The sequence below is a fragment of the Pecten maximus genome, chromosome 9 (genome assembly GCF_902652985.1).
Source record: "Pecten maximus chromosome 9, xPecMax1.1, whole genome shotgun sequence".
Taxonomy (NCBI): Eukaryota; Metazoa; Mollusca; class Bivalvia; order Pectinida; family Pectinidae; genus Pecten; species Pecten maximus.
Genome location: NC_047023.1, coordinates 40,901,642 through 40,925,660, shown reverse-complemented (window position 1 = coordinate 40,925,660; position 24,019 = coordinate 40,901,642). Strand labels below are relative to the sequence as shown.

At 36.6% G+C, this 24,019-nt stretch overlaps 2 protein-coding genes and 2 long non-coding RNA genes across 12 annotated transcripts in view; 2 read left to right on the top strand and 2 right to left on the bottom strand.

The window, feature by feature from the left end:
• The window catches only part of LOC117335024 (heterogeneous nuclear ribonucleoprotein K-like), a 49,926-nt gene extending 46,330 nt beyond the window's left edge, over positions 1 to 3,596 (top strand). For all 9 annotated transcript variants that reach the window (XR_004534272.1, XR_004534271.1, XM_033894923.1 and 6 more), the window contains one exon: positions 2,537 to 3,596. Coding sequence is in view for 2 of the 9 variants with exons in the window: in XM_033894923.1 (XP_033750814.1) it covers positions 2,537 to 2,567 (31 nt within the window). In the remaining 7 variants the exon portion in view is untranslated. The remainder of the gene's footprint in view (positions 1 to 2,536) is intronic.
• On the bottom strand, positions 750 to 2,537 carry LOC117335025. The gene is made up of 2 exons (XR_004534273.1): positions 1,450 to 2,537; positions 750 to 1,385 (listed from the first exon to the last, which is right to left on the bottom strand). It is a non-coding gene; the product is annotated as an uncharacterized LOC117335025 (long non-coding RNA).
• Positions 3,597 to 16,399: 12,803 nt separating the features above from the next.
• LOC117335022 lies at positions 16,400 to 16,841 on the top strand. The gene is made up of 3 exons (XR_004534269.1): positions 16,400 to 16,470; positions 16,581 to 16,700; positions 16,761 to 16,841. It is a non-coding gene; the product is annotated as an uncharacterized LOC117335022 (long non-coding RNA).
• Positions 16,842 to 19,607: 2,766 nt separating this feature from the next.
• The window catches only part of LOC117335020 (protein FAM81A-like), a 31,310-nt gene continuing 26,898 nt past the window's right edge, over positions 19,608 to 24,019 (bottom strand). The window contains exons 2-6 of the mRNA XM_033894912.1: positions 23,081 to 23,546; positions 22,599 to 22,847; positions 21,535 to 21,777; positions 20,502 to 20,612; positions 19,608 to 20,262 (exon numbers count right to left, since the gene is read on the bottom strand). Of these exons, the coding sequence (XP_033750803.1) occupies positions 20,047 to 20,262; positions 20,502 to 20,612; positions 21,535 to 21,777; positions 22,599 to 22,847; positions 23,081 to 23,425 (1,164 nt within the window). The 5' untranslated portion in view covers positions 23,426 to 23,546 and the 3' untranslated portion in view covers positions 19,608 to 20,046. The remainder of the gene's footprint in view (positions 20,263 to 20,501; positions 20,613 to 21,534; positions 21,778 to 22,598; positions 22,848 to 23,080; positions 23,547 to 24,019) is intronic.

Sequence of the window (24,019 nt, the reverse complement as noted above, 5' to 3'; positions counted from 1 at the left end):
TTTAATTTGCTAAATGCTTTAATAGCATTCTGATATGATTCAGAAATTGCGTCACCAACACATCAAAATCCTTCTTGGTTTTACCGGTTACTAGATCTGTTTGCTTCTTTAAATATCTGTCTTATTTAGCTAGAAACCTTATTCACTCTATATATAGCTAATGTTTATCGCACATCTCGCTACTAAAATTACTTTTATATAGCTCTCGTTTGTCACACATCTTTCTACTAAATTTATACTTTATATAGCTTGTTTATCACACAAATTTGAAAAGTTGAAAGTTTTGTACTGTGGTTTATTTAGTGGTATTTACAAGCAAGTGAAATATGGATGTTTATAACTATTCTTTTTCATCCAAATGATGACAATTTTCCTGTAGTAGTGGGTTGATGCATGATGGCTTGGTGATGGTTCATTGTTTGCGACTAATGACTCTCAGCCTTGCTTGACTGCCTTTCCATCCACAGCTGGAACTACTGGCATGCTCCTCTCAATGGCTACATACTGACTGCCTGAACTAACTCCTACATAAAGATTTATACATGGTCACCAGGAGAAAGCAGATGATAATTATATACTTCTACCAATGATGTCCTTCTCATCTGATTGATACAATGCATCTCTCTTATTCCACCCGTAGATTGACTTGCTGGACAAATTTTCCAGTAATACTTTATTTACTATTTTAGGTCAATTATTTATAATACTCTTGTTTCAACGAAATGAAAATATCATCCAGCTTTGTTCTCTATTAGGATTTTTTTTTTTTTTTTCAAATATGATTAGGTTTATAGACGATGAAATAATTTGTAAAATTATGTTGAGTATTTATAAAATAGTTACAGAAAGTCCTCGAGATGGAATAGACATAGTTATAACATTATGTTACTAGCCTGTCTGATTACATAGTCTATACTTATATATCTGGTAGTAAATACCATATCTGATACTATGTAGTACACTTTGTAGAACCTATGTGGATGAAGGGCCTCTAACCTAACTTGTATATCTGCTGTAGTACTGCTAACACAGTCGACTAGTGCATGGCCCGACTGACGAAGGTGATGGAATGCTTCCCATTAACATGACATATCTGGCCTGGAAGACTAGTGATTTTGTTGTTTTATCTATATTTATCCAACAACGAATCTCTATCTTCCCTGACCATGTGTGTATCTAGCAGCTTACCCCACTAACAGCTACTGGCTTTCTAGGCTACCAACCGACTGGACAGCAGGGGCAGCTTGCACACATACCCCAACATATTATCCTGTAGATTTCATTGTATTTCCAGTAGCAGTTTTTCTCACCCTGAATACTAATTTTCACAAGATGACCGTATATGAGATGTCACTTGTACAGTAGAGAACGAGCTACTGTAATACCTTCTACAGTAGAGAACGAGCTACTGTAATACCTTGTACAGTACAGAACGAGCTTCTGTAATACCTTGTACACCCTTTTGCTGTGTCTTCTAATATTTCCTAAAAAGCTTGAGCTCGTCTCTGACACCATATATTCAAGTTTTCTCTGACTAAAAAAAGATGAAATATTTCTCAATTGCAGTATACAATTAGATTTACAGATTTTCTATCATTAAGAACATGCTTTAATGTTTAGGAATGTTTCAACTATAAAAAAAATTGCCTTTTTTATGATATATATATTGTGGCATTGACTCATAAAACACTTCCTAAGTGTTGTGGGATGTTTAATCTTTCACATAGCACATAAACCACTTATGGTTGTATTCAAGCAGCGCTAGTTGTAGTCGTACATTTTTCTCACGCACTCCCCATAACAAATCGGAAGTGCCCAGCTATTGCTAGTATTGAAAGTGGCCTGATTGTCAGTGAGATGGTGATGTATATAGGTCGAAGTCCGGTCCAGATCATCAGTTCATCCAATATTATATTGTGAAGCTTCTCTTTTCTTGTGATTAAAATCTGTATTGATGTATTTAGGGCTGTTCCAAAATTATCCATGTGGCAGGGGTAGGAGGCATTTTATCAAAGGCCCCACTACCCAGCAAATGATAAAACATATTTACAGATAGTATAAACCCCACAACCCATCAAATGATAAAACATATTTACAGATAGTATAAACCCCACCACCCATCAAATGATAAAACATATTTACAGATAGTATAAACCCCACCACCCATCAAATGATAAAACATATTTACAGATAGTATAAACCCCACCACCCATCAAATGATAAAACATAACAGTGCTGTATATCCCCACCACCCATTAAATTAAAGTACCTCCCATCCCTCCCACAGAAATATTTCTGGAATAGCCCTTGGGTAAAAAACAGATTCAATGACAATGTTTCGTTTCAAAATTTGTAAGGTAAACATTGTGTGAATTACCATTGTTGATTTTGAACCAAAGGGAAAAAAGATGCTTAACATTGAAATTCTGATTCAGTTTCACAAATATTGATAATTGTCCCTAAATTAAGCCCCGGTTTTTACTTGAATGAATCGAAGATGATGACCATGGTAACGCTGATTTGTTTTGTTTTGCAGTGTAAAACGGTATTCGGGAGGACAGTTTTAAAGGAAGAGGAGGAGGAGGAACAAAGTTTTCATTGTGGAATCATCATAGACATTGTCATGTGGTCATTGTAGACAGAAGGTTATCTTCATCGTGTCAACTTCATTTTCTTTTTTACAGTCGACATCATAAAGACTGCCTTGTTTTATCGTTAAAAGAGGGGAGTTCTATGTCTGTTTCGACTCCCAAGTTCAGTTGAAAATTTGTCATCGGTAATCTTTTTTATTCTATCGAACAAAAACATGTTCAGTTTGTAAAATTATCTTGTGAAGACATGTTACGTTTGCGAGTTGAATGTGTTTGCATTGATTAGAAAAGTAGATGCTTTTAGAGGAATTAAAATCAAGTTTGATAATTTCAACAGAAAGTAATAGAAAATGTTTACACAATAACGGATGAATTATGTGCTAGGTGGTAATCAGAAGAAAGTGTTCTCATTTCCTTTGTACAGTCATCGTGGTGGGAAACATTTTCATCGGGGTGTCATGTTCATATTCTGTAACCAGAAATCATGTTGGGGAGGGATAATGCTGGGAGTTACATATTAAGTAGAGATTTTCATTGTTTTTCTGGATTTCATACATGTACATTTTTATGATATGAATGTATTTTTATTTTCACTTGTTTGTTAGGTCATCTAGATGAAGTTGTCTTCTCATATATATACTGATGATACCATTAGAAAATCAGACAACTGATTTTTTGTCTCATTACTTATTGAAAGATATTTTATACACTAATCAAAAATGAAGAAAAAAGAAAATATTGAAGAAATTTACTTCTGGTACAATAATATACATGTATTATTGCTAATCCCATACTATCTCATACACTGTCTTAATTTAATTAGCTAATCTACTCTAACAGCGTGACATTCAATGGTATTTTAAAGTACATAATGTGTCAGTTCCCCGAAATACCTAGTGATTTCTATGGGAAGACTGTGATTTTTATAGTAACATTTAACATGGCTGTTTGAGATTTAGATTGAGTAGAATTTTGGAGAAATATGAATAAAATATTGGTATCTTATATTTTGCTTTACTTTTATATGTGATTTGTGGTAATAGTGAATGGTAGAAGAAATCCAGAGTACCCACAGAAAACACCAACACTTGGCTGGGCAGACCTTTTGAAGTACAATATTAGGGAGTCGACCCAGGCCGTATGGTACACGGCGAGAGTATCCATTAGCACCCCATAACCATTCCACTTACTACTCCTGATGTCAAAAGTCTGTCTATACAACTACCCTGGCCTTGTTGCAGCCTACACCTTTACACAAAATGACTTCTGAAGTACTTTGGAGAAATATTCTGACATTGACGTTACTTTCGTTTAACTGGAGAACATCAAATTGATATTGTCTTTATAATTACGGTTTTACAGTATAACTTTACGCCTGCAAAATGTCAGCCATGGAAGCCACAATATACGTAAATTAACCTTAATGTCCTATGTATGGCTTGCTGGTTACATGATTTAAAATGTTAAAAAAATGCTGTTTGCAGGCTAAATGATGAAGTGGGCTAACTGACAAAATGTTTTCCGAAAACACGTCAAAACTGTGAGAGCAATCAAATTGAAGTTAACCTTTTTGTGAGTTATACAATACTTATCAAGTCCAAGTTAACTTTTTGAGAGTTATACAATACTTATCAAGTCCAAGTTAACTTTTTGTGAGTTATACAATACTTATCAAGTCCAAGTTAATTTGTTGTGCTTGCCTGGTGTACTATCAGTCTATGAGGTACTGACATTGCTGGTTACACCTTAACGATGAATTACACATTTACCTGTACATGGACATAATGAGTTACATGTACATGGACATAATGAGTTACCTGTACATGGACATAATGAGTCACCTGTACATGGACATAATGAGTTACCTGTACATGGACATAATGAGTTACATGTACATGGACATAATGAGTTACCTGTACATGGACATAATGAGTTACCTGTACATGGACATAATGAGTTACCTGTACATGGACATAATGAGCTACCTGTACATGGACATAATGAGTAAAAACAACTCGTAAGTAGATATAGAAATATATTTACACTGTTCATGTGGAGAAACATTACAGGTCAACTATGAGAGCTAAACACACAGATTTCCTTGATAGTGGACTTTTCATAGCAGATACCAAGCAGGCTTTCTATGGACTTTAAATTATATGACCAGTATTTTGGCTTATGCAGGTGATCTAACTACAGGCAACAGATACAATGTATATATCATTGAGGTATGTCCTAAATGTAAAAAACTACGTGGCTCCTTCTGCTGGCACAAATACTTATTGGACATTACAGGAAGTACATTGCATATTTTCGTCAGAGATGACGGTGTATAATAAACATTTTATCTTCCTTCAAGATGAACATCAATAGAGACATTTAATGAGCGAATTACTACATTATGGAAATTTTTATCTTTAATGAGAAATTGACAATTTATCTAATAAAAATTGCAATTAGAAGATAATGTTAATGAATGGATACCATGTTTCAATACAACCTTGGCTGTTTGTGGAATGATGGAACACAACCCAAAGTGTTCAAGCTTTTAAGGGAGATAACTCCAGCCAGTCTCGGGGATGTAAGGTAGCATGTATTCAGACATCCTGTAAAATCTAACAATGGATCTGCATTAGTTAGGTGGTAGAGCATAAGACTTACACTAATACACGTGAGGATTTGAGGTGTGTAGTTCGATTGTCACGCAGGTGAGGATTTGAGGGTGTAGTTTGATTGGCTCACAGGTGAGGATTTGAAGGTGTAGTTTGATTGGCTCACAGGTGAGGATTTGAGGTGTGTAGTTTGATAATCTCAGGTGAGGATTTGAGGTGTGTAGTTTGATTGGCTCACAGGTGAGGATTTTAGGGATGTAGTTTGATAATCTCTGGTGATGATTTGAGGTGTGTAGTTTGATAATCTCTGGTGATGATTTGAGGTGTGTAGTTTGATTGGCTCACAGGTGAGGATTTGAGGTGTGTAGTTTGATCATCTAACAGGTGAGGATTTGAGTAGTGTAGTTTGATAATCTCTGGTGATGATTTGAGGTGTGTAGTTCGATCATCTCGGGTGAGGATTTGAGGTGTGTAGTTTAATTGTCTCACAGGTGAGGATTTGAGGTGTGTAGTTTGATTGTCACACAGGTGGGAGGATTTGAGAGATGTAGTTTGTCTCATAGATGAGGATTTGAAGGGTTTAGTTTGATTGTCTCGGGTGAGGATTTGAGGTGTGTAGTTTGTCTCACAGGCAAGGATTTGAGGGGTTTAGTTTGTCTCGGGTGAGGATTTGAGGGGTTTAGTTTGTCTCGGGTGAGGATTTGAGGGGTTTAGTTTGTCTCACAGATGAGGATTTGAGGGGTTTAGTTTGTCTCACAGGTGAGGATTTGAGGGATGTAGTTTGTCTCGGGTGAGGATTTGAGGGGTTTAGTTTGTCTCGGGTGAGGATTTGAGGGGTTTATTTTGTCTCACAGATGAGGATTTGAGGGGTTAATTTGATTGTCTCACAGGTGAGGATTTGAGGGATGTAATTTGTCTCGTAGGTGAAGATTTGAGGGGTTTAGTTTGATTGTCACACAGGTGAGGATTTGAGGGATGTAGTTTGTCTCACAGGTGAAGATTTGAGGGGTTTAGTTTGTCTCGGGTGAGGATTTGAGGGGTTCAGTTTGATTGTTACACAGGTGAGGATTTGAGGGGTTTTAGTTTGTCTCGTAGGTGAAGATTTGAGGGGTTCAGTTTGATTGTCACACAGGTGAGGATTTGAGGGATGTAGTTTGTCTCACAGGTGAAGATTTGAGGGGTTTAGTTTGTCTCGGGTGAGGATTTGAGGGGTTTAGTTTGTCACGTAGGTGAAGATTTGAGGGGTTTAGTTTGATTGTCACACAGGTGAGGATTTGAGGGATGTAATTTGTCTCGTAGGTGAGGATTTGAGGGGTTTAGTTTGATTGTCACACAGGTGAGGATTTGAGGAATGTAGTTTGTCTCGGGTGAGGATTTGAGGGGTTTAGTTTGATTGTCACACAGGTGAGGATTTGAGGGATGTAGTTTGTCTCGGGTGAGGATTTGAGGGGTTTAGTTTGATTGTCACACAGGTGAGCATTTGAGGGATGTAGTTTGTCTCACAGGTGAGGATTTGAGGGGTTTAGTTTGATTGTCACACAGGTGAGGATTTGATGGATGTAGTTTGTCTCACAGGTGAGGATTTGAGGTATGTAGTTTGATTGTCTCACAGGTGGGAGGATTTGAGGTGTGTAGTTTGATTGTCTCACAGGTGGGAGGATTTGAGGTGTGTAGTTTGTCTCGGGTGAGGATTTGAGGGGTTTAGTTTGTCACACAGGTGAGGATTTGAGGAGTTTTAGTTTGTCTCGGGTGAGGATTTGAGGGGTTTAGTTTGTCTCACAGATGAGGATTTGAGGGGATTAGTTTGTCTCACAGGTGAGGATTTGAGGGATGTAGTTTGTCTCGGGTGAGGATTTGAGGGGTTTTAGTTTGTCTCGGGTGAGGATTTGAGGGGTTTAGTTTGATTGTCACACAGGTGAGGATTTGAGGGGTTTAGTTTGATTGTCACACAGGTGAGGATTTGAGGGATGTAGTTTGTCTCACAGGTGAAGATTTGAGGGGTTTAGTTTGTCTCGGGTGAGGATTTGAGGGGTTTAGTTTGTCTCAGGTGAGGATTTGAGGGGTTTAGTTTGTCTCGGATGAGGATTTGAAGGGTTTAGTTTGTTTCGGGTGTGGATTTGAGGGGTTTAGTTTGTCTCGGGTGAGGATTTGAGGGGTTTAGTTTGATTTTCTCCGGTGAAGATTTGAATGGTTTAGTGTGATCATCTCATGCTTTCATGGTTGAATACTTAGGCAAAACAAAAATGATTCTTTCCACAAATGCTCTGGATAGCATGTTGTAGGCCGTCCACATGTTGTTCATTGAGGCAGCCACCAGCTACTACAAAGAGATCCTACCCCAATATGACCCTGGTTGTTCAGTTTGATTAATGGAAGAATTGTGACATGAAGTGTGACCCTTGTCATAGGTTCACATCGAGGGGTATAAATAAAATGACTAAAGGTGTCTTCTGGAATATTTCTGAACAAAGCTTCATACATGTACATGGAAACATCCAACTACATTGTTGAGTACCAAGCCTGATATTACAGGAAGGTCAACAAATGTCATTAGATGATCCGGGAATAATCTGGGTGCCTGTTTCTTGTCAATCTGATAAACCAGATCTTTAATTCCACTCTGCTGTGTCCCCTAATACTTACCTATAACACAACCAAATGTCACTCGTACAACCTTTTACTCTGCTGTGTCCCCTAATACTTACCTATAACATAACCAAATGTCACTCGTACAACCTTTTACTCTGCTGTGTCCCCTAATACTTACCTATAACATAACCAAATGTCACTCGTACAACCTTTTACTCTGCTGTGTCCCCTAATACTTACCTATAACATAACCAAATGTCACTCGTACAACCTTTTACTCTGCTGTGTCCCCTAATACTTACCTATAACATAACCAAATGTCACTCGTACAACCTTTTACTCTGCTGTGTCCCCTAATACTTACTTATAACATAACCAAATGTCACTCGTACAACCTTTTACTCTGCTGTCTCCCCTAATACTTACTTATAACATAACCAAATGTCACTCGTACAACCTTTTACTCTGCTGTGTCCCCTAATACTTACCTATAACATAACCAAATGTCACTCGTACAACCTTTTACTCTGCTGTGTCCCCTAATACTTACCTATAACATAACCAAATGTCACTCGTACAACCTTTTACTCTGCTGTGTCCCCTAATACTTACCTATAACATAACCAAATGTCACTCGTACAACCTTTTACTCTGCTGTGTCCCCTAATACTTACTTATAACATAACCAAATGTCACTCGTACAACCTTTTACTCTGCTGTGTCCCCTAATACTTACCTATAACATAACCAAATGTCACTCGTACAACCTTTTACTCTGCTGTGTGCCCTAATACTTACTTATAACACAACCAAATGTCACTCGTACAACCACTTAATCTGCTGTGTGCCCTAATACTTACCTATAACATAACCAAATGTCACTCGTACAACCTTTTACTCTGCTGTGTCCCCTAATACTTACCTATAACATAACCAAATGTCACTCGTACAACCACTTAATCTGCTGTGTGCCCTAATACTTACCTATAACATAACCAAATGTCACTCGTACAACCTTTTACTCTGCTGTGTCCCCTAATACTTACCTATAACATAACCAAATGTCACTCGTACAACCACTTAATCTGCTGTGTGCCCTAATACTTACCTATAACATAACCAAATGTCACTCGTACAACCTTTTACTCTGCTGTGTCCCCTATTACTTACTTATAACATAACCAAATGTCACTCGTACAACCTTTTACTCTGCTCTGTCCCCCAATACTTACTTATAACATAACCAAATGTCACTCGTACTACCTTTTACTCTGCTGTGTCCCCTAATACTTACCTATAACATAACCAAATGTCACTCGTACAACCTTTTACTCTGCTGTGTGCCCTAATACTTACTTATAACATAACCAAATGTCACTCGTACTACCTTTTACTCTGCTGTGTCCCCTAATACTTACTTATAACATAACCAAATGTCACTCGTACAACCTTTTACTCTGCTGTGTCCCCCAATACTTACTTATAACATAACCAAATGTCACTCGTACAACCTTTTACTCTGCTGTGTCCCCTAATACTTACCTATAACATAACCAAATGTCACTCGTACTACCTTTTACTCTGCTGTGTCCCCTAATACTTACTTATAACATAACCAAATGTCACTCGTACTACCTTTTACTCTGCTGTGTCCCCCAATACTTACCTATAACATAACCAAATGTCACTCGTACAACCTTTTACTCTGCTGTGTCCCCTAATACTTACTTATAACATAACCAAATGTCACTCGTACAACCTTTTTCTCTGCTGTGTCCCCTAATACTTACCTATAACATAACCAAATGTCACTCCTACAACCTTTTACTCTGCTGTGTCCCCCAATACTTACCTATAACATAACCAAATGTCACTCGTACAACCACTTAATCTGCTGTGTGCCCTAATACTTACCTATAACATAACCAAATGTCACTTGTACAACCTTTTACTCTGCTGTGTCCCCTAATACTTACCTATAACATAACCAAATGTCACTCGTACAACCTTTTACTCTGCTGTGTCCCCTAATACTTACTTATAACATAACCAAATGTCACTCGTACAACCTTTTACTCTGCTGTGTCCCCTAATACTTACCTATAACATAACCAAATGTCACTCGTACAACCTTTTACTCTGCTGTGTCCCCTAATACTTACCTATAACATAACCAAATGTCACTCGTACAACCTTTTACTCTGCTGTGTCCCCTAATACTTACTTATAACATAACCAAATGTCACTCGTACAACCTTTTACTCTGCTGTGTCCCCTAATACTTACCTATAACATAACCAAATGTCACTCGTACAACCTTTTACTCTGCTGTGTCCCCTAATACTTACTTATAACATAACCAAATGTCACTCGTACAACCTTTTACTCTGCTGTGTCCCCTAATACTTACCTATAACATAACCAAATGTCACTCGCACCACCTTTTACTCTGCTGTGTCCCCTAATACTTACTTATAACATAACCAAATGTCACTCGTACAACCTTTTACTCTGCTGTGTCCCCTAATACTTACCTATAACATAACCAAATGTCACTCGTACAACCTTTTACTCTGCTGTGTCCCCTAATACTTACCTATAACATAACCAAATGTCACTCGTACAACCTTTTACTCTGCTGTGTCCCCTAATACTTACTTATAACATAACCAAATGTCACTCGTACAACCTTTTACTCTGCTGTGTCCCCTAATACTTACCTATAACATAACCAAATGTCACTCGTACAACCTTTTACTCTGCTGTGTCCCCTAATACTTACTTATAACATAACCAAATGTCACTCGTACAACCTTTTACTCTGCTGTGTCCCCTAATACTTACCTATAACATAACCAAATGTCACTCGTACCACCTTTTACTCTGCTGTGTCCCCTAATACTTACTTATAACATAACCAAATGTCACTCGTACAACCTTTTACTCTGCTGTGTCCCCTAATACTTACCTATAACATAACCAAATGTCACTCGTACCACCTTTTACTCTGCTGTGTCCCCTAATACTTACTTATAACATAACCAAATGTCACTCGTACAACCTTTTACTCTGCTGTGTCCCCTAATACTTACCTATAACATAACCAAATGTCACTTGTACAACCTTTTACTCTGCTGTGTCCCCTAATACTTACTTATAACATAACCAAATGTCACTCGTACAACCTTTTACTCTGCTGTGTCCCCTAATACTTACCTATAACATAACCAAATGTCACTCGTACAACCTTTTACTCTGCTGTGTCCCCTAATACTTACTTATAACATAACCAAATGTCACTCGTACAACCTTTTACTCTGCTCTGTCCCCTAATACTTACTTATAACATAACCAAATGTCACTCGTACCACCTTTTACTCTGCTGTGTCCCCTAATACTTACTTATAACATAACCAAATGTCACTCGTACAACCACTTAATCTGCTGTGTGCCCTAATACTTACTTATAACATAACCAAATGTCACTCGTACAACCTTTTACTCTGCTGTGTCCCCTAATACTTACCTATAACATAACCAAATGTCACTCGTACAACCTTTTACTCTGCTGTGTCCCCTAATACTTACCTATAACATAACCAAATGTCACTCGTACCACCTTTTACTCTGCTGTGTCCCCTAATACTTACTTATAACATAACCAAATGTCACTCGTACAACCTTTTACTCTGCTGTGTCCCCTAATACTTACTTATAACATAACCAAATGTCACTTGTACAACCACTTAATCTGCTGTGTCCCCTAATACTTACTTATAACATAACCAAATGTCACTCGTACAACCACTTAATCTGCTGTGTGCCCTAATACTTACTTATAACATAACCAAATGTCACTCGTACAACCTTTTACTCTGCTGTGTCCCCTAATACTTACTTATAACATAACCAAATGTCACTTGTACAACCACTTAATCTGCTGTGTCCCCTAATACTTACTTATAACATAACCAAATGTCACTCGTACAACCACTTAATCTGCTGTGTGCCCTAATACTTACTTATAACATAACCAAATGTCACTCGTACAACCTTTTACTCTGCTGTGTCCCCTAATACTTACTTATAACATAACCAAATGTCACTTGTACAACCACTTAATCTGCTGTGTCCCCTAATACTTACTTATAACATAACCAAATGTCACTCGTACAACCACTTAATCTGCTGTGTGCCCTAATACTTACTTATAACATAACCAAATGTCACTCGTACAACCACTTAATCTGCTGTGTCCCCTAATACTTACTTATAACATAACCAAATGTCACTTGTACAACCTTTTACTCTGCTGTGTCCCCTAATACTTACTTATAACATAACCAAATGTCACTCGTACAACCTTTTACTCTGCTGTGTCCCCTAATACTTAAGTTTACTTATAACATAACCAAATGTCACTCGTACAACCTTTTACTCTGCTGTGTCCCCTAATACTTACTTATAACATAACCAAATGTCACTCGTACAACCTTTTACTCTGCTGTGTCCCCTAATACTTAAGTTTACTTATAACATAACCAAATGTCACTTGTACAACCTTTTACTCCTACCGTGTCCCATAACACTTAGTTGATTTATAACATGACCTAATGTCCGTAAGTGGTCCAGATGCGATGTTCTACTGTAACTCATACTGAAAATATTTCCTGTACCACTCACACAACTCATGGATTTGAGGGCATGGGAAGGTCAGTGATATTGTCAGAGGTCATGGTAAAGGTCACAGTGATGGAAGAGGTCATGGCAAAGGTCACATTGAAAGAGGTCATGGTAAAGGTCAGTGATTATTAAAGGTAATTATAAAGAGTTCACCAATGGTTAAAGGTCATGGTGAAGTTCATAGCACGGGTTGGAGGTCACGGCAAAGGTCATACTGAAAGAGGTAATAGTAAAGGTCATGGTGATGGTTAGATAACATCAAGGTAAAACCAAACAACATATTTTCAGACAAATGTATTTTATTTTCAAATTCAATGCGTAAGTAAATTTTGACAGTCCAAATATCATACAATTTCTGCATAACATTACTTGAATACAGGTACAAGTAGCATATAATTATTCGAAGTGGAAGCGAAAATATTGGACTTTTACAAAAACTGGTATCAGTCCAACCTGATCAATGAATTAAGACACCTTACTAAAAGGAAATCAACACCTAAATAGTGGTCACTGTAAATATATAATGTGATTGATCCAGTGACACTGGACATGGTGAAGTGACCATCTTGCATAGCATATAAATTATGTACATTTGTGTATGGTTGGGTGTCCACGTCCTACATCTCAAATTATAATGTTATAATCATCATCACTAATATATACATGTGTATACATTGTACACTAGAATATATTTGGTGCCGTAGAAAGAATTGAACAAAAATAATGACAAACCTTTTACTGAAACAACTACTTTTGAGCAAATTAATTTTCTTAGTAAAATTAAAAAATAAAACTAATTTCATATTCAGCTTTTCAATTATAATTATACTGTATCATCCCTCTGATAGAAATTGGTTTACTTCACTTCATTTACTGTACATTGTGTAACAAAAAAATAAGCTTAACTTAAGTGACTTGTAATGAGCAACTTTTGACAAATTTATCATAAAAACAGAAACATTCCCAGCTGTATAATTACCTTGTATGTAGTGAGTCACAAAACCAAATTTTAGTCAGTGGTGCTGCCATCGCAAAAGTTTTGACATTCAAAATCTCATGACTTTGAAGGTAGTATAGAGAACATTACCAATTGCAAGGAGTAAACTCCTGCAAGATCTATGGAAGATCTATTGTCACAATGTCTGACAGGGGATAAGATCTACAAGATCTGTGGAGGATCCAATGTCACAATGTCTGACAGGGGATAAGATCTACAAGATCTATGGAAGATCTACTGTCACAATGTCTGACAGGGGATAAGATCTACAAGATCTGTGGAGGATCCAATGTCACAATGTCTGACAGGGGATAAGATCTACAAGATCTATGGAAGATCTATTGTCACAATGTCTGACAGGGGATAAGATCTACAAGATCTGTGGAGGATCCAATGTCACAATGTCTGACAGGGGATAAGATCTACAAGATCAGTGGATGATCTCTTGGCCACAATGTCTGACAAGGGATAAGATCTACAAGATCTATGGAGGATCTTTTGGCCTCAATGTCTGACGGGGATAAGATCTACAAGATCTATGGAGGATCTAATGCCACAATGTCTGACGGGGATAAGATCTACAAGATCTATGGAGGATCTAATGCCACAATGTCTGACAGGGGATAAGATCTACAAGATCTGTGGAGGATCTATTGTCACAATGTCTGACAGGGATAAGATCTACAAGATCTGTGGAGGATCTAATGCCACAATGTCTGATGGGGGATAAGATCTATAAGATCTATGGAGGATCTTTTGGCCTCAATGTCTGACAGGAGATAAGATCTACAAGATCTATGGAAGATCTATTGTCACAATGTCTGACAGGGGATAAGATCTACAAGATCTGTGGAGGATCCAATGTCACAATGTCTGACAGGGGATAAGATCTACAAGATCAGTGGATGATCTCTTGGCCACAATGTCTGACAAGGGATAAGATCTACAAGATCTATGGAGGATCTTTTGGCCTCAATGTCTGACGGGGATAAGATCTACAAGATCTATGGAGGATCTAATGCCACAATGTCTGACGGGGATAAGATCTACAAGATCTATGGAGGATCTAATGCCACAATGTCTGACGGGGATAAGATCTACAAGATCTATGGAGGATCTAATGCCACAATGTCTGACGGGGGATAAGATCTACAAGATCTATGGAGGATCTAATGCCACAATGTCTGACAGGGGATAAGATCTACAAGATCTGTGGAGGATCTATTGTCACAATGTCTGACAGGGGAAAAGATCTACAAGATCTGTGGAGGATCTAATGCCACAATGTCTGACGGGGATAAGATCTACAAGATCAGTGGAGGATCTAATGCCACAATGTCTGACAGGGGATAAGATCTACAAGATCTGTGGAGGATCTAATGCCACAATGTCTGATGGGGGATAAGATCTATAAGATCTATGGAGGATCTTTTGGCGACAATGTCTGACGGGGATAAGATCTACAAGATCAGTGGAGGATCTAATGCCACAATGTCTGACAGGGGATAAGATCTACAAGATCTGTGGAGGATCTAATGCCACAATGTCTGATGGGGGATAAGATCTATAAGATCTATGGAGGATCTTTTGGCGACAATGTCTGACGGGGATAAGATCTACAAGATCTATGGAGGATCTTTTGGCCTCAATGTCTGACAGGAGATAAGATCTACAAGATCTATTGAGGATCTTTTGGCGACAATGTTTGATGGGATAAAGACCTACAATATGGCTCAAAAAGTTATGGTAGTTTTATCTTTGATTCCCAAGAATAAAATTGGAAGACTACATTCATTTTGTGAATGTTGTTTTGATTTGTGACATAATACAAGTGTAACAACCGTTTATTTTTTAAATTAAGGTCTAATGAATTTGTAAAAAGACACAAAATTACTAGAACTTAGTCTAACAACTGGCATATCTACATACTGTGGAGGGTACTAGTGGTGGCCAATAGCAAAAGTTTAAACATTTTTGGCATTTATCTAAATCTATACGTTTAAGTAAGATACAAACCAGATTAAGTTAACTACAAAATACAGTTCTACTTATGTACACACTACAGTAAATAGCTAGTTGGTTTTTCTTACAAATAAAAAAAAAAAAAAGAAAAGAAAAAAAAAAACTAATAATAAACAAGGAATCTAATGATTCCATGGTTTGCAAAAACCAATAACTCTTGAAATATAAAAATATATATTTGTTTTGTGTGAAATACTTAACAAAGTGAGAAGTTTTGACTGACAGACTTTACAAACAAACATAACAAATGGTAGAAAAACTGATTTATACAAAATAACAGATAGCCGTCCAACTAATAGGCAGCTGAACTTATTTTATGTGGCTCACGGAGTTATCCTGGACTTTATGCCAATTTGCATCAAAAACAAGATATTTCCCCAAGAAACAAGGGCACGGGCTTCAAAGGTTATACATAAAATAAATACATGTACAACATTGTGATGTTTGGTGAAAATTAATGTTTTCAGGACAAATATTCACACATGAATTAATAAAGGATGTAAACTATACAAATGTTTAAAAATAATTTACAATTTATATAATGAAATCTACTGTAAAGTGTGTCGCGACGCCATCACAATACTTTACAATGTATATAATGAAATCTACTGTAATGGTGTGTCGCGACGCCATCACAATACTTTACAATGTATATATAATGAAATCTACTATAAAGGTGTGTCGCGACGCCATCACAATACTTTACAATGTATATATAATGAAATCTACTATAAAGGTGTGTCGCGACGCCATCACAATACTTTACAATGTATATATAATGTAATCTACTGTGAAGGTGTGTCGCGACGCCATCACAATACTTTACAATGTATATATAATGTAATCTACTGTGAAGGTGTGTCGCGACGCCATCACGATACTTTACAATGTATATATAATGCAATCTACTGTGAAGGTGTGTCGCGACGCCATCACAATACTTTACAATGTATATATAATGAAATCTACTATAAAGGTGTGTCGCGACGCCATCACGATACTTTACAATGTATATATAATGTAAAGGTGTGTCGCGACGCCATCACAATACTTAACAATGTATATATAATGTAATCTACTGTGAAGGTGTGTCGCAACGCCATCACAATACTTTACAATGTATATATAATGAAATCTACTGTGAAGGTGTGTCGCGACGCCATCACAATACTTTACAATGTATATATAATGAAATCTACTGTAAAGGTGTGTCGCGACGCCATCACAATAATTTACAATGTATATATAATGAAACCTACTGTAAAGCTGTGTCGCGACGCCATCACAATAATTTACAATACAGAAGGAATGTATCATTATCACTTGTATGCTTTTACAGATGAAAAATGTATTTGATTTTTCTTAAAATAAATTGAAGTCACACATGCCATAGCTGTTGGTGTGAAACAAAATCTCTGAAAGTTTCAACTGAAATATTGTCTCCATTAGACCAATATTATATAATTCATCTCTGTTTTTTTTTGTCATTAGTTCCGCTTACAAACATTTAAAACTTTTCCACAATGTTTCCAGTCAATATTCAGTGATCACATGATCAGCCACACGATCAGTCAGTCAGCTTTTCTTTAGTGACTGGAGGATATCTAGTTTTGTTTTTTAGTCTCTATGAAGGCTTTTTAAGGAAGAAAGTCTACAACCAGACAAAAATTTTGAATCCAGAATCAGAGTGAACTGACCAATACTTATCAAGGCTATTGTTTAGTAAATAGCTTATCAATTTGGTATCTGAAATGTGCATATTACTTCTACTATAAAATCCAACAAAGCTTCCGAAACAGTTCTGATGTAGCAACATGATACACTGGTTTGACAATACTGTGTGATGGCCCATTCCACTACATGGTTGCAGCTGTATGGTTTTACAATATTCTGACAGCCCTTATACTATATGGTTGTAACTGTATGGTATTACAATATTCTGACAGCCCTTATACTATATAGTTGTAACTGTATTGTTTTACAATATTCTGACAGCCCTTGCACTATATAGTTGTAACTGTATGGTTTTACAATATTCAGACAGCCCTTATACTATATAGTTGTAACTGTATGGGTTTACAATATTCTGATAGCCCATGTACTATATAGTTGTAACTATATGGTTTTACAATATTCTGACAGCCCTTGTACTATATGGTTGTAACTGTATGGTTTTACAATATTCTGACAGCCCTTTTACTATATAGTTGTAACTGTATGGTTTTACAATATTCTGACAGCCCTTGTACTATATAGTTGTAACTGTATGGTTTTACAATATTCTGACAGCCCTTGTACTATGTAGTTGTAACTATATGGTTTAACAATATTCTGACAGCCCTCATACTATATAGTTGTAACTGTATGGTTTTACAATATTCTGACAGCCCTTGTACTATATAGTTGTAACTGTATGGTTTTACAATATTCTGACAGCCCTTGTACTATGTAGTTGTAACTATATGGTTTAACAATATTCTGACAGCCTCATACTATATAGTTGTAACTGTATGGTTTTACAATATTCTGACAGCCCTTGTACTATATAGTTGTAACTGTATGGTTTTACAATATTCTGACAGCCCTTGTACTATATAGTTGTAACTATATGGTATTGTAAACTACAAACAAATGATGTGAACTATAAATGTGTTAACTTAAATAACATAATATATGGGTGTCCTTGTAAAGTTTAGCATGATGATGAAATGACTGAAATCTATCTCCAAACAAGACAACCTCTATGTTGTATTATTTGGCATTTTGGTGGCTGGAAAATCAGACTGGTTACCTAGCAACTAGGGAAATAGGTTGTCACATGACTTCACTCTCAGATTCCAAGTGTTATCTTAGAAGTACAGACAGATGATCAGCACATGCAGTCAACCTCGCCACATATACAGTTTCAATTACATTGTATATAGACATTTTTTTAATTATACAAGTATAATTTTTATATTTTCTGATATCACAACACTATTTTGGCAGTATTTTTTTTTTTTTTGACATTTGACTGGATTATCAGCTTTTGATTGGTCTACACTCGAGATGTCATTTGATTGGTCTACACCTGACTCCTATGTCATTCTACCTCATACTTCACAGTACGGCAAATTGACAGATTTTTAATGCTTTATAGGGAACCTGTGAATACAATACAGTATCGAATACAGATAGCAATATGTACGAGGAACCAGAAATATGCTGTCACTTTATACAAATAAGATACCTGACACCAAGGCTGTGTACAGTGTTTTCGAAAGAAACTTAATTCAAAGGTCAAGTGATAAACAAGACTTTCAATTGACAGGAATATCATATGAATGTTTTTTTCTGTATTTCCAATTATACATACTTTATCAAACATATCCGTACATGTTAACGAGAGGGCTGGCCAGTGTCCGATATACAAGACTTTGGAAATAGGGGAGATAACTCACATCACATTTTATGTCATGTATGATAAATACTTGTATGACCAAACACTTAGTGAAATCTTATATATAACTAAATCTTTTTGTGACCAAACTGAGTCAGTCGAGTTGTAAAAAGATGTGATATTTGTATGACCAAAGCTGTCATCCAATTTATGCCTTATCTATATATTCACCTGAAATCTAAAGTACCTAACTAGTAACATTCTCCAGTATAAGTGACTGTATGATGTATAATGAAAGTTAAATCGGCTGATATTCTGTGATCATTCACCTCCAATCTCACTGCCACTTTCCCACATCCTGTTGTATATGTGGGGACTAGAACATTAGACTGATTGGTTACATACTTTATAATGAGATATATATATTACACACCATGATGTACTAGGTTTTTAACACCAAATTTATCTGGCAATAATCCTGGAACTTAAAGCCCACCCTTATCTATTTCATAGAAATACTAAATTTATCTGGTAATAAGCCTGGTACTAAGCTGTGTCTGGTAATAAGTCAATGTCTGGTAATAAGTCCAATGACCATGTCTGGTAATAAGTCCATGTCTGGTAATAAGCCTGGTACTAAGCTGTGTCTGGTAATAAGTCCATGTCTGGTAATAAGCCTGGTACTAAGCTGTGTCTGGTAATAAGTCCATGTCTAGTAATAAGTCAATGTCTGGTAATAAGTCCATGTCTGGTAATGAGTCCATGTCTGGTAATAAGCCTGGTACTAAGCTGTGTCTGGTAATAAGTCAATGTCTGGTAATAAGTCCATGTCTGGTAATAAGTCCATGTTTGGTAATAAGCCCATAATACCTGATAATAAGTCCATGTCTGGTAATAAGCCCACCCCTATCTTATTGCAGTTCATAAGAAATGCCAATAAATATTATTTTACATTTGTTGGCTAATTGTAGGATAAATATGGTATGTAAAGAGTGTCCTGAAGTATATATGTTGTTACTACAATGTACGACTGTAATTTCCCTATAAAACACGACACATCCTTATCCTGACTGAAATTCTTTGTTATACACATAGATACAGCCATTGTCTTTTTATACAATGTAATCCATACATAAAAACAGACCTCCATGTTCCATGTCCGCGGTCAGAAAATCATACAAGTACAACCATTTTCCTGATTTGGCCGATTTCTTTTCTGAGCTGGTCCTCAAGAAGTTTCCGTTTTCCTTCCATGACAGTTTTCATGTTACTGATGCTCTCATGGACGGTTGAGAATCCTTCCCTCGTCTCACGTTTTAACCGTCCGAACTCTTCTGCATTGGTCTTTATGTGGTTGTCCAACTTCAGCATCAGTTTGGATTCCAGTTGCTGAACAAGAAAATCAACAATACTTCAACAGTTATTCAGAAAGAAAATCAACAATACTTCAACAGTTATTCAGCAAGAGTGGTGGGGACCAGACCTATACTCCACTGACAGATCTGACTTCTAAACCCCACTTTGATGGACAAACCTTCAGGCATATTCGATGTATGCTAATCATGATATTCAACATTGAATTTTTTGGTCACAATAAATATATTTCAGAAACTAAATAAATTCCTTACGTGTTGGAGTTCGGTGATGCGTGCCCTCTCCTCATGAAGCCCCTCCTCTAACTTTGCTAGTCGCGCATCCGTTACATAGTGGTTCTCATCCATCCGCCGCTCAACTTTTTCCTGACAAAATAAATATGGAATAGTATAACGCTGAGTAGAAATTTTTCTTATTAAACAATACACAAATGTGTTAAACTTAAACACTACACAAATATTTCAGAAAAACAGAATAAGAGGGACACATTGTATTTATCCTATTTTTAGTTCAGATGAAGAAAAAAATAAAAATACTTTTAGAGATTTTAGTTTTGAAATTTGAATAAATGTCTTGGAAAAAGGTCGCTGATTTCCCTATTGGTTTCCTAATGTTATGGTATGTACGATGTATAAAACTGTTAAAAACACCTCCAAAGACATTAAGTTTCAAAATTATAATTGTGTAAATGCCACCAGCAACTGACTTTGACTCCTGAATGATTGTGACATTGATCTTCATTTTCCAAGTTTCATTAATATTCCCTAACTTCAGAAAATCCTAAAATTTTCCATGGAAAAGCATTCCAGAATAAAAGGAAATTTCCATCACTAAACTAAGACTTTTTCTGAACATCAAATAATACTAAGTTTCTCATGATTTGTAATTAAGGAATTTCCCAGTCTGATTAGAAACACTTCCTGATCTGCCCTCCCGTTTTGTCCTGATTTACGCTCCCACTGAGTAAACTAATGGGGTAGATTTACAAAACTGGAGTGAAAGAATTGTACAAAAAAAAACCCATACCTTATAGTTATATATACAATAGAACCAAAAATTGCATCATACAGATGTTTTTGTCCTTTAGGACTCGTCAGTGATGCTAAGGACATAAAGTGATTATAGGAGGCAAAGAGCCATATTTTCAATTAATTCCATAATTTCAACCAATATCGCGTATCATTCTGAACTGTGATTCACACATTTAAGAAAAGATGTGATTTTAATTAGATTTCCTAAAGGTAAGGAACATTGATGGAACTAGTGCCTGGTCAGATATGTACTTACAATGAGGGTGTCTTTAGCCTGAGATATCTTGTCTATATGACTGTACAGACGGGATTCCAACTTTTCTCTCTCTCCTTCTGTGTTGGTTTGGAAGATGTGGAATGAGTTCTTAAGGTCATCAATGAGTGTACGTGTCTTGGTGTCCAGCAGGGCCAGCTGCTGTCCATGGTCACCCTCTAAGTGTGTTATCTTCATCTTCTGTTCCCCTACATACCGGTCAAGAGTGTTGGTCACTTGGACAAGCTGAAACACAATAAGTATGCGTGTACTGTGTTTTTACTGAAAGGAAAATGCAGCATACTTGTGAATTTTTTAATTTTCACAATCTGTATAGCGAATTACAATGAATATAAAATGCTCATTCCTTATGGTCTACATTATCATTACCAGTGAGGAAATAATGTCACCAACAATCAACAATCACTCAAGCTTGAAATGAGATACCTATATGAACATTCCCAGAGACCTGTTTCCACAATTCTCAAAACTGTTTTCAGTTTAAACTTCAAAGAATGGATTGTTAGAGAAGATTTCAGATGCATTATCAATCCAATGAAATCAAGTCCCACAAAAACATCTGATTTTACAGTTGAAACATCAGAGATAAAACAGTGATCTAAGAAAACATGATATTAACTGGGAAAATGACATTAACAGATGTGACATTAACTGGAGTTCAATGTAACAATTTGTTATAAAGTGGGTTAGTGTGTTTTTGTACATATCTTACCGTAGAAATGAGAAAGTAGGGAAATAATTATTGAGATAAGTGGTGAGAGAGTAGGGTAGAGATAAAAAGATTGAGATGTAGGGTCATAGGTCAGAGGTCATACACTGGACTCCAGCTGGTGTATTCGGTAAGAGAGTATGGACTAGGGTACAGGTAAAAGATTGAGATGGAGTATCAGGGGTCAGAGGTCATACCCTGGACTCATGCTGGTATACTTGGTAATGACACCATAGAGGAGAGGTAAAAAGGGCGAGATGGGGTCATAGGTCACCAGTGTGCTTGGTAACAAGAAAGGACAGTACAGGTAAGAAGGGTGAGAGGTCAGAGGTCATACCCTGGATTCCAACTGGTGTACTCTGTCCAACACTTTATTGTTGTTATCTGCTGATTGGTTGTTTATCTGTTTCATGGACTCCTGATTTTGTCGTAAATCTGTCGACAGTTTGGAGATGGACGTATCACAGCGTACGATTCTGCCTCGTAAGTCGGTCAGAGAGGCAACATGGTGTACTTCAAGGTTCTTTACTGCATTATTTGTACCAACTGTTGCATTGTCTCGGTGGCGTAACTGATCGTCTAACATCTGAATTAAAGGGAGATAATTCACTCTGAATGATAAATCTCTAAAAATTTAAAGAGATCATGTTTTCTGAAAACAATTATACTGACAAACTTATTTTTAATAGATTCAATAGATTTTCTTTTTAAATACAAAAAAAAAAAAATCAAAAAAATTGTCAAGAACTTCCATTTTAAATATAGATCTCACTTCATAATACAAATGTATATATATTAATGAGTTTGAAAATAACTTACAGCGATGTCGGTGTTGAGTTTGTTAACAATGGCGGTGATGGTACGAATATGTTCCTGTAACATCGAGCGAGCATGTTTTTCTTCCTGCCATGTTCCGTGAGTAAAGTTAAGACTGTCAATCACATCCTCCTTAATCTTAAACGCTCTGTCAATCAAAGTTTGTGTGTTCCTTTCCTGTTGGGCTAGCCTCTCTTCCAAAATGTCCAGGCGGGATGGCCCCCGACTTTCCCTAGGGATAATTTCCTCCGGACGTGGACTATTTCTGTAGACAACCCCATACTCCTGACTTTCTGTTTCAGCGTAAGGGGCACGAAGTGCAGGTAAAGTCCCTCCCCTTCTAGCCATGGCAAAAGTCACAAATTACACAAAATCTCTTGTTTATCCTACACAAGACTTTGTTTTTATAGAAAACACTCTGTCACTGTTTGGCTGATATATGGAATGTGGAAGCCCTGTAACTTTTGGCCTGGAATAAACAAAAAAATCAATTATATCAAACATTTGCCAATAAACAATTTCCTCAAATTTCCAATTAAAATTATCTATAAAACTGGAACCAAAAAATCTGAAACCACCTCTATTTCATCTTGAGCTTTTTGAACAGTGATACTAATGTTCATCTAATTTTTTTAATATTTCCAAAATTACTGTAATAACACACAGGACCAGTGAGGATATGTGTAAACAGCAGTCGGATGTTTGTATGGCAGAGAACAAGAATCAATATAATGTATTGATTAAAAGACAACAAACGACTATAAATACCTGTAATTAAGCCTTAATTGATACCGTGCATGAAGAAAGGTATTACCATAATATGACTCTAGGGTTGGAAATAGGGAAGCAATATAGATTAAAATTGACAGCAGGTAACCGTCAGTTTATAACATTTTCTAAAAATACCTGGAGCTAGAATATTCTATTCTGGTGTCAAGCTTT